Source organism: Argiope bruennichi, chromosome 9 (genome assembly GCF_947563725.1).
Source record: "Argiope bruennichi chromosome 9, qqArgBrue1.1, whole genome shotgun sequence".
NCBI lineage: Eukaryota > Metazoa > Arthropoda > Arachnida > Araneae > Araneidae > Argiope > Argiope bruennichi.
In genome coordinates, this window is record NC_079159.1 from 50,365,336 (window position 1) to 50,379,250 (window position 13,915).

The window sequence follows — 13,915 nt, forward strand, 5'->3', positions numbered from 1 at the left end:
TTGAAAAAGTCCTGGATAAAAGAAATACAGTAATATTTCGTCAATTTTTGTTTAGGCAAACAAGTATTATAAATTCTTGATTTCTTTGTCTGTTATACCGTGTGACGACGTCAGGTTATGTGCCATTGTTGATTAAATTTGAACATGTGTGTTGAATTCCCGTGAAACTATATTGCATTACACCTAATGTCTTATTCGTTTGTTACAGCGACCTCTTACTGGTCGTTTAGTGATCAAAGCATTTGCAATCTTTTTTCTTTATAAAGATGACTTTCTGTGAATGCCTGATTTAAATATTTGTCTGATGATCTTTAGCACTCTATATAGGACTTCATTTACAAAATTTTTTAAGATTTAAATAAAAAGAAAGAATTTTTTTTTAATATAATAAATGAAATGACTAGAGGAGTTTGCAAACGTATTATCGAGATCAGAAAAAAAAGAAACATGACGTGGAATGAAAAAAAAATTGAAGATCGAAATTCAGAAATGATGTTCAATGGAGTCCATGTTCACGTGTTTTAGTCAATTTAATTTTGGAATTCACTTGCGGATCCTATAGAAAGAAGAACGAACTGATGTTCAACACAGAGTAAAGTAATATTAGATTAGATGTTAAGTGTATGCACGTCATGAATCAATGTAAAAATGCCAGTTGTTACCACGACCTCACACATTTTTATAAATATTTTAGCAGCATATTTTCCTCACTTTTTTAGTGCAAAATACTGCTCAATAATAATAACTAAATAAGAATTCAGAAAATTAAATGCAGTGCTATAGAATATCAAAACAGTCATCGCAGTGTTTATTAGACAGATAAAAATAATAGAGAATTTTAAAAAACTTTTGAAAAAGTAAAGCTCTCATATTATTATAAAAAACCAGCTGGCTCATAATTGATGAAATTAAATGCCAAGACAATTTTTTACTTTAAATGTGCTCTTAAAATCAGTCCAGAATTAATTGTCCAGTAAATACACCGTTGCCATTCTAACAGTATAATAAATCGTATATTTTGTTGAATTGAGAAATTTAATGTGATAAATTAAATGCATATTTTATAGAATTCATTAAAAAAGTCGAGTTTATTTATTTTTTTAAGCAAGCGTGATATAATTAGTTTATTCTTAAAAAAACAGGTTATAAAAAAATTTAAATTTTGAAAATAGTTTCATATTTTTATTAATTATTCATATAAATAATCGAGTTTGAAATATAATTCAAACATTTGCTTTCTATTTTCATGCTATTTAATAGAGAAATTTATTGCAGAGTAAATTATATTTACCAAGTCGTAAGAGATTAAGTGTAAATATTATAATGCAACTTATAATCATACACAAACAGTCAAATACTTCTAGGTCATGTTAATAAAATGCATATAATAAACTTGAGATTAGATTCAATTTTCGACATGTCATATCTTAGTTAATTCATTTCATTGTGATACATTAAAAACGTTCTGATTTCTATATATTTTTAACAAAACTCATCATAAAGTTAATGGATTATTTTTTTATTTTTATTTATTTATTTATTTTTGTATACGAAATATACAAAGAGAAAGTAGAAATGGTCAAAGAATACGAACTCGAGATTTTAATGAATCTTTTACGTTACAAACCTACCAGAATCCGAAAAACATATTTTTATAATTATATCTATCCATTTGCCTGTCGGTCTTCTGTGAACACGATACCTCGAAAGCTTTATGCTAGACTGATGAAATTTAGTATGTGATTCTTTATATCAAATTTGTAAATTTCTATCAAATGTACAGGAAATTCTATTCAGAGGAAGCCTATCTGCTGGGATATCCGAATATAAATTAGTATAACAACTACGAAATGAAAAGAGCAAGATGGATAAAATTTGGTATACAAATTTAACATCTAAAGTGTAAATACCTATCAAATTTAGAAAAAATCCATCAAGGAGTTGATCGCCTGTCAATCTATAGTTTCACAAGCATTTTAAACGTGATATTTAAATAAAACCCCAATGATTTAAATATATGCAATGATAAAATATATGCACTTAAATATTGCATAATAATATATGCAATGATTTAAATATAAATCTTGAGACTATAATTAAAGTTCTAGGTCAAATTTTGGTCTATCAGGGAAAAAAAAACCCGTCAAAAATGCACATTCGGTTTTCTGATACTTGTGTATTAACTGCAACTCTGCGTTGAATCGTTGGAAATCGCACGCTAATAGGCTCTTTTGTAATTATTATTCGTCAATTACATGCGCTTAATAATATACAAGTACATTTGTTAGAGAATATTCGAGGTATTTTTTGAAAACCCATCTCGCTGATAAAATAACAGCATTTCAGTGATTGCTTGCCATAGACTGCAATGTAATGGTCTCTTTCTTAACTATTGTTCGGCATTGCAAGTGGCTAATGATACACAAGCACATTTTTTTGGAAAGTATACAAGAAAGTTTCGGAGGGACCACTCTCGATAGTTACCATTTGCTTTCTTCTTTGGAAGTTCCTTTGACGAAGTGTACTTTTTCCGGCGTCGTTATAGAGATGGCGAAATCATTTCCAGTTACGCTTTCGGCATCCGAAACGTCCAGGACTTTGTTCATGTCGATAGTTCCCTGGGGTATCGTATCCGGCTAATGGAAATAAATTACATCAGAAAAAAGAATGTTAAATTATGTTTCAGAGTTTAAAATGCAACTTTTGAAAAGAGTGTAATAAAATTCAAAAAGTTGCATGAAATACTAGTTAGAGAATAATATTATAGAAATAAAAAAAATAAAAAATTGAATACGCCCCCGAGGTTGAGCGTTCCCAGCCAGGGGCTTCCAAACTGTGGGTCGCTAGTCAGTTTTTGGTAGGTTTCGATAATGGCCTTGAGTGTGCATGTATCTTTCTAAATTTGCAAAAAAATATGATGCAGTCTTGAAATTTTTATTAAACTGATAATACCAACATAATTAAAAAAGAAAGTGGGATAATGCGGTGGCCTTGTGACAAGGTTTAGCTTCTGGATTGAAAGGTTTTAGGCTCAAAGCATGATTCCAATAAAACTCCTTCTTGAGGTCTACTTCAAGTCAAATTCTTCAGAATCAAACGTTCTCCCACAGAAGTGATGTGAAAATTTAGAGGAGTGCCAGCTCAGGTGTTGTTCGAGTCATCTAACTGAGGTTCAGGCCAAAGATTGACTAGTGACCCACAGTTCAAAGGTCCGTACCAAAATAGCGCTGGTGTTGCTTCAAAAAGGGTCGTCAACGTGACTAAATTACATGACAAAGAAAGAAAAAAAACAGCGCAATACACAATATGAATAACTGTTAAATTTCGCGTCGAATGGCAAGAAGTGTAGAAACAAAACGTCTTATCAATGTGCGAATGACTTATAAAAAAATGGCAACTTTTTACCCACGATACATCTGGCATGTTTCCTATTACTCCAAGCAGCGGCTTTGCTTAAAGTTATGTTCTCTACAATACCTTAAATCTTGACCGCTTAAACAGAACTTTTCACTATCAGCTCTCAATTCAGCTTGTGTGTGCATTCATTTCGAAGCGGTTTGTCATTTATTATGTGATTATTTGCTTCGTTATTATTTATGTAAACATTTATTATGTTTCAAAATATTTTTTTTTCACAAAAGGCCCTCTTAGGCCCATACATTTTCTTTCGGATAAAACATGTATTATTCATCTCTGAAAAAAATCAAATTCGCTGAAAATTAAATAGGTTGTTAGAGATTCGATATCGTAAAAGTTAATCACAAATGTTTAAAAGTTTGCGAACCTATGCTTTAAGCGTGGTTTACTGCTCTTTATTTTCTCTACTTTGATTCAGTATTGGTTTTTCCAAAATTGTCTGAGTGTTTATTGTTCTGCATTTTATATTTACTGGCATCCTTTATGTATAAACACATACTAGTTGTGGTAAGCAAATAACAGGACTGTCATAGAAAGATAGTGTATGAATCAAATCGTCTATGAATATATCACACATCTCATTCTCTACCATCTATTCAACCCCATATATCTCTCGCTACGAATTTTAACTAGAAATTATTTGTTCATGTACGTCACGCTTTAATGTAAAACTATTTCAAACATTCCAGAACTTCTGCACAATTCGCGAACAAAAAAAAAAAAAAAAAAAGAAAAAAAAGAAAAAAGAAAAAAAGATAATACATTGAAATGAAAAAAAAATCTATATTTCAAGTCTTTCGATGTTTATTTGGAATTTCTATAAGCAGAATATTAGAAAAATAATCAACACTAGCTGGTACCCGGCGCGTTGCTTCCGCTAAAGACAGAATTTTGGAAATATCGTTTGAAATTTGAAACAGCTATATTGTTTAATTTGGAATGATATAATGAATTATAGTTATTTTCTTGTCAACAATGAATACTTTCATTGAAATTGAATGACATATAAAGGAGAAGTATAAATAACATTTAATCTATTTTTGACTTTATTATTCAAGTGCTTTAAGATACATGTGTGTGTGTGTGTATTGTTTTGCCATCTTCAGCAGAAGCAAATAAATTTCTTGGCTGTCCGACTCGTGAGCATCCAACATACAACTAACCATGTGAAAAATATGGATTTTTCAGGTTCAATCCGCACACTTAAAATAATTGAACTTGCGCCTTGTTGATGATGGCCATCGAGAATGCAAGTCGAATGGGGAGCATTTTTATATATTAGATATGATGATAATGTCGTGTCCACTTTACAAAGGAAAGAGGACCCTCGGGGGGGGCACCTCGGAATGAGGATGAGATGCTTCCGGCATGGTGGTTGGATCTCGCCACCCTGGAGGGTACACTAATAGGTGGGGGATCTGGCTCATCCCATCGATGACGGGACGTACTTCCTTCGGGGAGGGTTGTACCGTGGCCGGTGTCGGCCCTTAGGACTCAACCACAGTTCCCGCCAATTGCTGTTGCGGCGGTCCGGTCATTCAGTTCTATGGTTTAAATCCGTGTGCCTTAGGGCGGGTCGGAGAGTTAGATGGTTGACTTACAAAGGAAAGAGGGGTGCAGTAGCTTCCGAGGGTAAAGACCCCCGAGGGCAGAAGTCTGACTTCCAGCTCCTATGAAGATGACAGTTTCACACTCACTTGCACAACCCTTTTTTACGGGAGGCTCTTTCATACCCCTCACAGATAGAACACAGGGTGAAGAACAACCATGTCCAAAACAGGACCCGACCCCACGACGCCGAGATCACGGGGAAGGCGCACTACCCCTATGGCAAGATGTCAGCATATACCAGATATAATAATTATGCATATAGCCTTCGTGCAAGTACAAGCAATAAGTTGGCAAAGTTTTACCACAATCGGATGAACGGTACGGCGGCGTATAAAATATGAACAAACAAAAATTCATTTTAATACATTAGATTTCACACACACACGCATGCACACACACACACAAGCAAATAGCAAATATCACACATAGAAAAAAAAGTAGAAAAAAAAAAAGGATTTGAAAACTTACGAACTCATCCAGGGAATAAGTAAGTTCTCCATCGTCGTACAGAACAAACCATCTCCGTTGCCACCTCTAGAAGGGGAAAAAAGGCAGATAAATACTCATTCCCAAAATGACTTTCTAATGTTTTTAAAGGCAATGTACCGTATAATAAGGCATTTAAAGTAATGGCATACGTACTTTTGTCCTGTTGACAGACACGTTGAAATCCCAGTCTGGGGCAACAAAAAGATAGCCGCATTTGGAGATATTTCGGGAAGCCTGCGAGGAGAAAAATGACAGGGTTATAGACAGGCATATCGTTATTCGCTTAAAGAAACTTTTTCCCACATCCTTCTCGCAATATTACTCATTAATGATATGGCCATCAGAAGAGAAGGTAGAAAATGACGTATTTTTTATAATGAGTAAAACAATTTTTTTCTATGATGAAACACTTTAAAAAAAATTTTAAATGGCGCAATCCAAAGTGACACCAGTGTGAAAAAAAAAAAATTGGTTTATTTAACAATCTACTTCTTTTTCTTACAATCTATTTTTATGGAATTTCTTTAGAAGAAATATAGCTTTATAATGAGGATCGAAATCATACGACGTCATATTCATACCTGAAACGTAATTGCGTATGTTAGCTATCATGTATCTAGATTTTGCACAGTATGGCAAACAGCGCATGAGCCCATAATCTATGTACTCAGAAGTTGTATTTACCGTTTGCATGAGTTTGGGTGTAAAAAAAAAAGAAAAGTGTAATTGTTCAATATTTGATTGCTATGAAACAAAAGAAAAGCTGTCACAAAACTTGTGGGGGGGGGGCAAAGAATCGTCACTTGAAAAATGTTTCTGAAATTTTGATTTAAAAACTCTATATTACATAAACAGTAAACTATGAAAATTGGAATGAAATTTTTCAGTTTGCATCAAAATGTTTGCTATTTTCTTTATGGCACAAAGTCTTTTCAAGCACTCTGGTGTACATATTAATTAATTAATTAACAGAGGATAAAAAGGAGTATAATAAATAATTTAAGTTAAACTTATTGAAAATATTATGCATTTTTAAAAAGTCAGATTACATTGATTTCAATAATGTCAATGAACACGAATTATTAGAAAAAAAAAACAGAAAACGATATTAAATAAATTAGACAATGTTTAAAAAATCTGGAAAAAAATCCCTTCAAAAACATAGTAAATTTCTAATGTAAGCATTAAAAAGCATTCCAAACTAATCACAAATAAAAAAATATTTTAGCAGGAAAAAAGACCGGTATTAAAGAGACTATGGTACCTGTAAAGAAGATTATGCTGAATTTATTGAGACAGGTTACAGCACTTTTAGCGGCAAAATAAGGAAATTACAAAAATAAAAATAATCGCCAAAAAGTCAAAAGATGCACGCTATACTATAATAAAAAACAGAGGAAAAAATTTCATGGAGTTATCTGCAAAATTGGCAGAGATATTTGCAATTAAAATTACGAGCTTTCCCTGACTTGAAAAAGGGTTCGTTTTAAAATTGATAAATGTATCTTCAGATTCCTCCCTCCAATGCATTTTTTTTTCAAATTTTTTTATTATTATTATTTTTGTTGACTTCTCGTCACTTAAATTTCACTACGTTGTTGCTTAATTCAGAAAAACTATAAGATAATATCAAAGAATACATTTCTCAATTTTAAGACGAACCTTTTTCAAATTGGGGAAATTTCCTAGTTTTAATCGCAAACATATCTCCACTGATTTCTTGACAATTCCATAAAACTTGTATACATAGGCATGCATATTTTTTCTAATAGGATTGTCTGTCCGAACTCCATTATTTCTTGACTTATTTTTGTAATTTCCTCATTTCGCCGCTAAGGGCACTGTCACCTGTCTCAATAAATACAGAGAGCCACTTTATAATGGGTACATATTACTTCCATGGCTAAACGAGACTCGTTTTCTATCTAAAAAATTTAAAAGGACATTACCGATCACTTTGTATAAGTCGATCAATGAGATACAGAAACAATTCTACTTAATTTCCAGGTTAATTTTGAAGTTGACATCATCGCAACATAAATGATGTCATTTTAAATAATGAAATCTGTAAGAAGGAATAACGAAATCACAACAGAAATGTGAATAATACATACATAAATAATGAATAATACATAAATGATCGACAATCGACTGGTCTGATATGAAATTTTGACACATGATTCGCCTACAAAATGCCACTTGAATAGCGCGCTTATCTCAGTGTTGAATGCAATTTTGATACGGAACATGTTCGACGATAATTCGAAATCAGTGGGCTAGAAAGTAACATGAATATTTATCAGTCCAAGTGTCCCCGACAAATAAATGACGAATTCACTAAAAATAAATTTATGAATGACCAGTTTAGTAACCTACGCTGTGTTATTCGAAAGATACAAGATAAGCTGTTTATATACATGTTATTTGAATTAATATTAAATTTTGGTATCTATAATTATAAATTTAACTTTTCCTAAGCATTTTGAAAAGTAACTAATTTTATTACACCCTTCGAGATAGGACTGTAAACACCATTGCTGATACAGGTGGTTATCAAAATAATTGTATTTGAATATAAATTATAATTTTCAAATCATAAAATTTGTTTGATTTTCAAATTGTTTTAGAAATATATTGTGATCTTAAATGACCTTTGCTCACGCGACATCAGAATCATGGGACAATTTTTGAAGATTTTAATCTGCAATTTTATGTCATGTTTACATTGAATATTAATAACTTCATGATTTAAAATTAATGACAGAAATTAATGAAAAACATGGTGCATATTAAACTATATAAAGACAAAAAGTAAAACTTTTACTACTTATGGAACAGTTACTGTTTATGGAAAGGATAATAAGTTAAAAGAGTTTGTTCTGAGGTTTCATAGACGTAAAATTATTCTAGTATAATTTTAAGTTGGAAATAATAGTCAAACATTGATTAGAAGTAGCAAAAAGATCACTGAATATAAACATGCACTTCATGTTTGTTCCCGCATATGATCAGTACGTATTGTATCAACAAAATTTTGTTTTAACAACTGAATGCATAATTCCACTATATGCAAAATAGAAAACAAAAGGTAAACAAATAACAAATATTATAAACTTTGTTACGAAGAACTCCTCAAAAAGATCTAAATCATATGAAAAAGCAAGGAGAAAAATAAACTATGAATTTTGAATGACAAATAGAATACATTTTTTTAAAAAAAATACCATGTATTGCGATTTATGTCAACAAACGAGTATATAACAAACGAATGTAAGCCTAAACCACGATAATGAAAGATGCAGAATTAAAGATAAAGAATAAATAGTTTCAAAATAATGAGTTTGAGGAATTAAATTGGAAAATAATATATTCTTCCAAAATGATACTCTAAAAATTGCTTGCAATTTACTTTATTTGAATTATAATCGCCAACAAAATGTTATTTCTGTTGTGCATTCTTTGTTTGTTTTCATAGCAATAATGTAAAATAAAAATAAATCATCTATTACAAATAATATCCGGAACTGCTCTAATTTTCCACACACAAAAAAAAAAAAAGTCTATTTTACAAAACAAAACATAGCCGCTCAGCTTGTTGAGAGCTCCACAACAAACTGATTTTGTATTATCTTGAATCCAAGCTCTATAAAAAGGTCTGTTGAAAGGACTTACAATGAAATTAAATACTTCAATATTGGTTTCAGATACAATAAACCAATACATTTAGGCAAAACACAGAAATTACAAGCATAGTTCTCTTTCATTTCTTTCTCTTTAGAACATTACTTGTTTTAGTTTACCAGCTATATATATATATAAAATGGATTTTTGTATGCAGACTGGGAACAGATTTTATCCTCCAATAAAAATAAAATAAGAAAAGATTAAAATTGGCTGGCGATGATATTAGAGCAATATTTAAAATAAAGTTTGGGAGAACTTTGATTAGAACGGTAATTAACATATCATACACTTTGTCTCATAATTTCAAAAATCCATCAGATTGTTAAATTTTTGATTAAGTTGCAAGCATCTAAATTTATATATGCAAAATGTATTAAGTTATACAAAGATATCTTGTTTTATTCCACACAATTCTCCTGTTTTTTCGATTTGAAAAATGTATATAAAAATAACTGAATCCATCTGGTTAAATTAGATTCCCAAATGTAAAATTTGTGAAAAATTTTTTAACAGCACAAAAAATATAGGAGACAATTTTTCAACATAGAAAAAAAAAAGACGTCGGATTAAATAAAATCGAGATATGATTGTGCAAACGGGCAATGTAATAAATGTTTAAAAAAAGAAACTTGTAAAAAAATCGTTTTGTGATTTTAATATATTAATAAGAAAAGAACATTTCTAATATAATCGTAATACAATATAAAAATGCATACTAAATGCATGAGAAATAAAAAAAAGCGATAACATGTTTAAAATTTTTTTTGAAATTTATTAATGGCAACAACAGTTTTTTTTTCTTTCTTTTTGCTAACATGAAGAACAACATTAACTTTATTCTCTGAATAATATCATGAGTGCATATAATATATACTCTGAATAATATCATGAGTGCATATAATATATACTCTGAATAATATCATGTGTGCACATAATAGATACCCTGAACAATATCAAGTGTGCACAGAATAGATCTGAACAATATCATGAGTGCACATAATAGATATCACGTGTGATTGAATGCATTTTTAATAGCTCTGAACAATATCTTGTGTGCACATAATACATATCATATGTGAGTGATTTTTTCTTAAGAACTCTTGACACATGATATTGTATCTTTGAACAATATCTTGTGCACATAATAGATATCTTGAACAATATCATGTGTGTACATAGTAGATACCTTGAACAATATCATGTGTGCACGTAGTAGATACCTTGAACAATATCATGTGTGCACATAGTAGATACCTTGAACAATATCATGTGCGCACATAGTAGATACCTTGAACAATATCATGTGTGCACATAGTAGATACTCTGAAAATCATGTGTGCACCTAATAGATACTCTGAACAATATCATGTGTGTACATAATAGATAATCTGAACAATATCATGTGCGCACATAATAGATACTTTTTAACGATAGATCTACATGTAGATATATAATTACACACAAAGAATTATATTCCGATTCAATTTTAGAAACATTACCACATATCCTTTTGATCTTGAGTTTCCGTTCGGTAGACCATAAGAGCTCTTAAGAAATATTTGGGATGAAACTGGATAGGCATTTTTTTTAAAAATTCCGAGTCCTATTATAGATTAGAACAACGAATCCGTTGTGCGCAAAACTCTGGTATTTGAAACTCAGGATCAAGATGAAGAAATAGTTCGTATCAGAGATCAGAAACTTCCATTTTTAGACAGAGTCATAGTTCCTTTTTTTTTTTTTTTTTTTTTTTTAAACAAAACGAACAAGAACGGGTAAGAGAAGAAAGCTATCCTTTCTATAGCGGAGTCTTATGCGATTGAAAAAAACAAGGCAAGCGTAAGCCGCATATAGTATGCAGCGCGTAGCCGAGAGCATTTATTATTAGTTTAAGGAAATCTGGGAAGTGTCTACTTATTGAGTTACCGGCAACATCTGCGCTGAACGGAAATAGAATGTTATTTTTAATAGACGTTTTTTTTTAAAAATTCGTATTATGGTACTTATTGAATGCATGTTTATATATTTTTACTGATCCTAAAATAATGGAAATTTTTAAGTAAATCGATAATTATTAATAATTTATTTATTTATTTACATGAATTTTTTTTAATGCAACAGTACAAAAATATCACTATATTTCAAGAATAAAAATATTCATTGAAATGAAATAAAAATAATAAATATTTAAATAACAATTAGTTTTTAGTAAAAGCAAAGGATTTATATAGATGGTAATTGTTTTGTAATAAAAAATGTTTAATAGCAATTGTCAAACTAATATAGAACACTGAGATCTTTGTGAAGCCTAATTATAAAAATTATTTTATAAGTTTGATTTAAAAATTAAATCCCAAAATATTTATTCATTTTTTTTCACGTTTTATTATTATCAAAACTTATCTTTCATTTAAAATCAAATTCATGAAAAGAAAAGGTGTCAACTGTGTGAAATAATGCCAAATTTGGTAAGAAAGTACAGAAATATACTAAGAAATTAGAGATTGAAATTGTGACATAGATGATCTTTTTGAAGCCTAATTATAAAAATAATTTTATACGTTTGATTTAAAAATTAAATTCTACAATATTTATGCATTTTTTTCGTTTTGTTATTATGAAAACTTATCTTTCATTTAAAATCAAATTTATGAAATGTCAAATGCCAAATTTGGTAAGAAATGTCAAATGCCAAATTTGGTAAGAAATGTCAAATGCCAAATTTGGTAAGAAAGTATAGAAATATAATATGAAATCAAAGGTTGAAATTGCGATATATATTGTTCTTTCAAGACCAAATTATAAACACTATTTAGGAGTTTTATACTTTTTATAAGTTTACATTTAAAAATTATTTTCATGTGCATTCATTCAGTTTTTTCATGCTCTTCTATCATCAAATTTTATTTCCAGTTTTAAGGCAAATTTCTGAAAAAAGAAGGTAGAAATTATTAGAATAACGCTAGTGAGTCATTGGGGAAAATACAGAATAATAACAAAAATGTGTCAAAAAGTATAAACAGGAAAATTAAATCAGGAAGTAAAAACATGAGGTAAAAAGACTTTTGGCGCCAATGTTTGTCAAAGCATTTTCTAAAATTCAAATTTCAAGGTTACTCTATTTCGCCGTAGAAACGCAATGTATTTATGGTTTGTAAATTGTACTTGTACATTATAAATTTCATTGTTTCTCCTTTAAAAGTCTTTATTTTCACAACCACATACAATAACATTTTGAAAAAATAAATCCACAGGCATTTTAGAAAACATAAGTTATTTTCTTAAAGTGTGTGAATTCTTATAACACAAAAAATTTATTTCGAAATAATTGACTTTTTTCAATTAAAAAAAAAAACCAAACGATTTTTTTAAAAAAATTCCTCTTTTTGTTCAAAGAAGAATAAACTCTATAATAATAATAATAATAAAGGAGATAGTATGTTTTTTAAAAAATACTTATAAATTGATAAACTGCTGAAAAAATACAATATGATTCAAAAATTTAAATTAAAATTATTGGTTTGGATTTGCAACTACTTCGGAAAGTTTACATCCAAAGCATTTTAAAGTTTTAACACAATTTTCAACTAAACGATATTTAGAATAAAAAAATTAATTAACACTTTTTCAAGATTTGGGATAAAAAGAAAAACGATGCGAAATATTTTTCTGAATAGAATTATTTAAATTTATGAAGAAAAAAAAAAATGGTAATTTTTAAAAACATGTTCAGCAAAAATTGTTAAGAATCTTTAGAAATAATGCCAAAAACGTGTTTTTCGAACTTATCGAAACCTGAAACGTAAAAACGTCAAAATCTCGAATTCGAATTTTTTGACGATCATAATACTTTTTCTAAATTTGATACATAAGAAAGTAAAAATGATATAGAAAACGACATATAATAAATTAATACAACTTTCACAAAATTTAACAAGAATAAAAGAGTACATATATACACATAAATATACCCATTATAAAGTCTCCTATTCAAATAACTAAAGATCATCAACTATACGAAATACTTAGAACTTTTTGAACATTCTACTCCGATTATTAAGCGGGAGTTCTTTTACAATGAAAAAAAAAGAAAGAAAGAAAAAGCATCCCAAAGAATAATCCCAAAATCTTCCAAACAAAGGGCCCCATCCAGTAATAACTGCAGCAGACATAAACAATAATCAGGATTAGAAAACTTCCGTGGCAGTATAAACACGTCTTGAAAAAAAGAAAAAGAAAAGCTGTTTATTTTTCAACACCGGACCTGGAAGACATTTTAAAGATGACACTTAGAGAGGGAAAGATGCGGAAAATATCTCAACACGCTCTATCCCTCGGCCTCCGATAAGGAAATCTTTCAAAGTGAAGTCTGCCTGCGTGGGCTACTTGCGTTTTTATCAAGTGTCCCAGCTGTCTGAAGACATCAGGCAGTCGCTTGGTCAACAAGGGAAAGAGCGAGTAAGAAAGAAACGCAAGAAAAGTTTTACGACGAGTAGTTCCGGTTGACATTAATGTCGCGTGAACTGCTTCAATGGGAAAGTTTATTAACGAAGATTTTTATTTCGAGGAAGCGTTACAATCGCATGGGGCATTTTCGTTTAACGAGTCGCTCGGGAGCAAGGGTTGAGTAAAAAAAAATCTCGTAAATGTGCATTAAATAAATAAATAAAATTAAAAAAAAACACAAGAAGAATGGTTGAGTCACTGAATCCGA

At 30.1% G+C, this 13,915-nt stretch overlaps 1 protein-coding gene across 2 annotated transcripts in view; it reads right to left on the reverse strand.

Annotated features, from left to right (window-relative positions):
- The window catches only part of LOC129983845 (protein outspread-like), a 168,115-nt gene that overhangs the window by 54,874 nt on the left and 99,326 nt on the right, over window positions 1-13,915 (reverse strand). For both annotated transcript variants that reach the window (XM_056093505.1, XM_056093504.1), the window contains exons 3-5: window positions 5,671-5,751; window positions 5,497-5,562; window positions 2,485-2,636 (exon numbers count right to left, since the gene is read on the reverse strand). In XM_056093505.1, coding sequence (XP_055949480.1) covers window positions 2,485-2,636; window positions 5,497-5,562; window positions 5,671-5,751 — 299 coding nt within the window. The remainder of the gene's footprint in view (window positions 1-2,484; window positions 2,637-5,496; window positions 5,563-5,670; window positions 5,752-13,915) is intronic.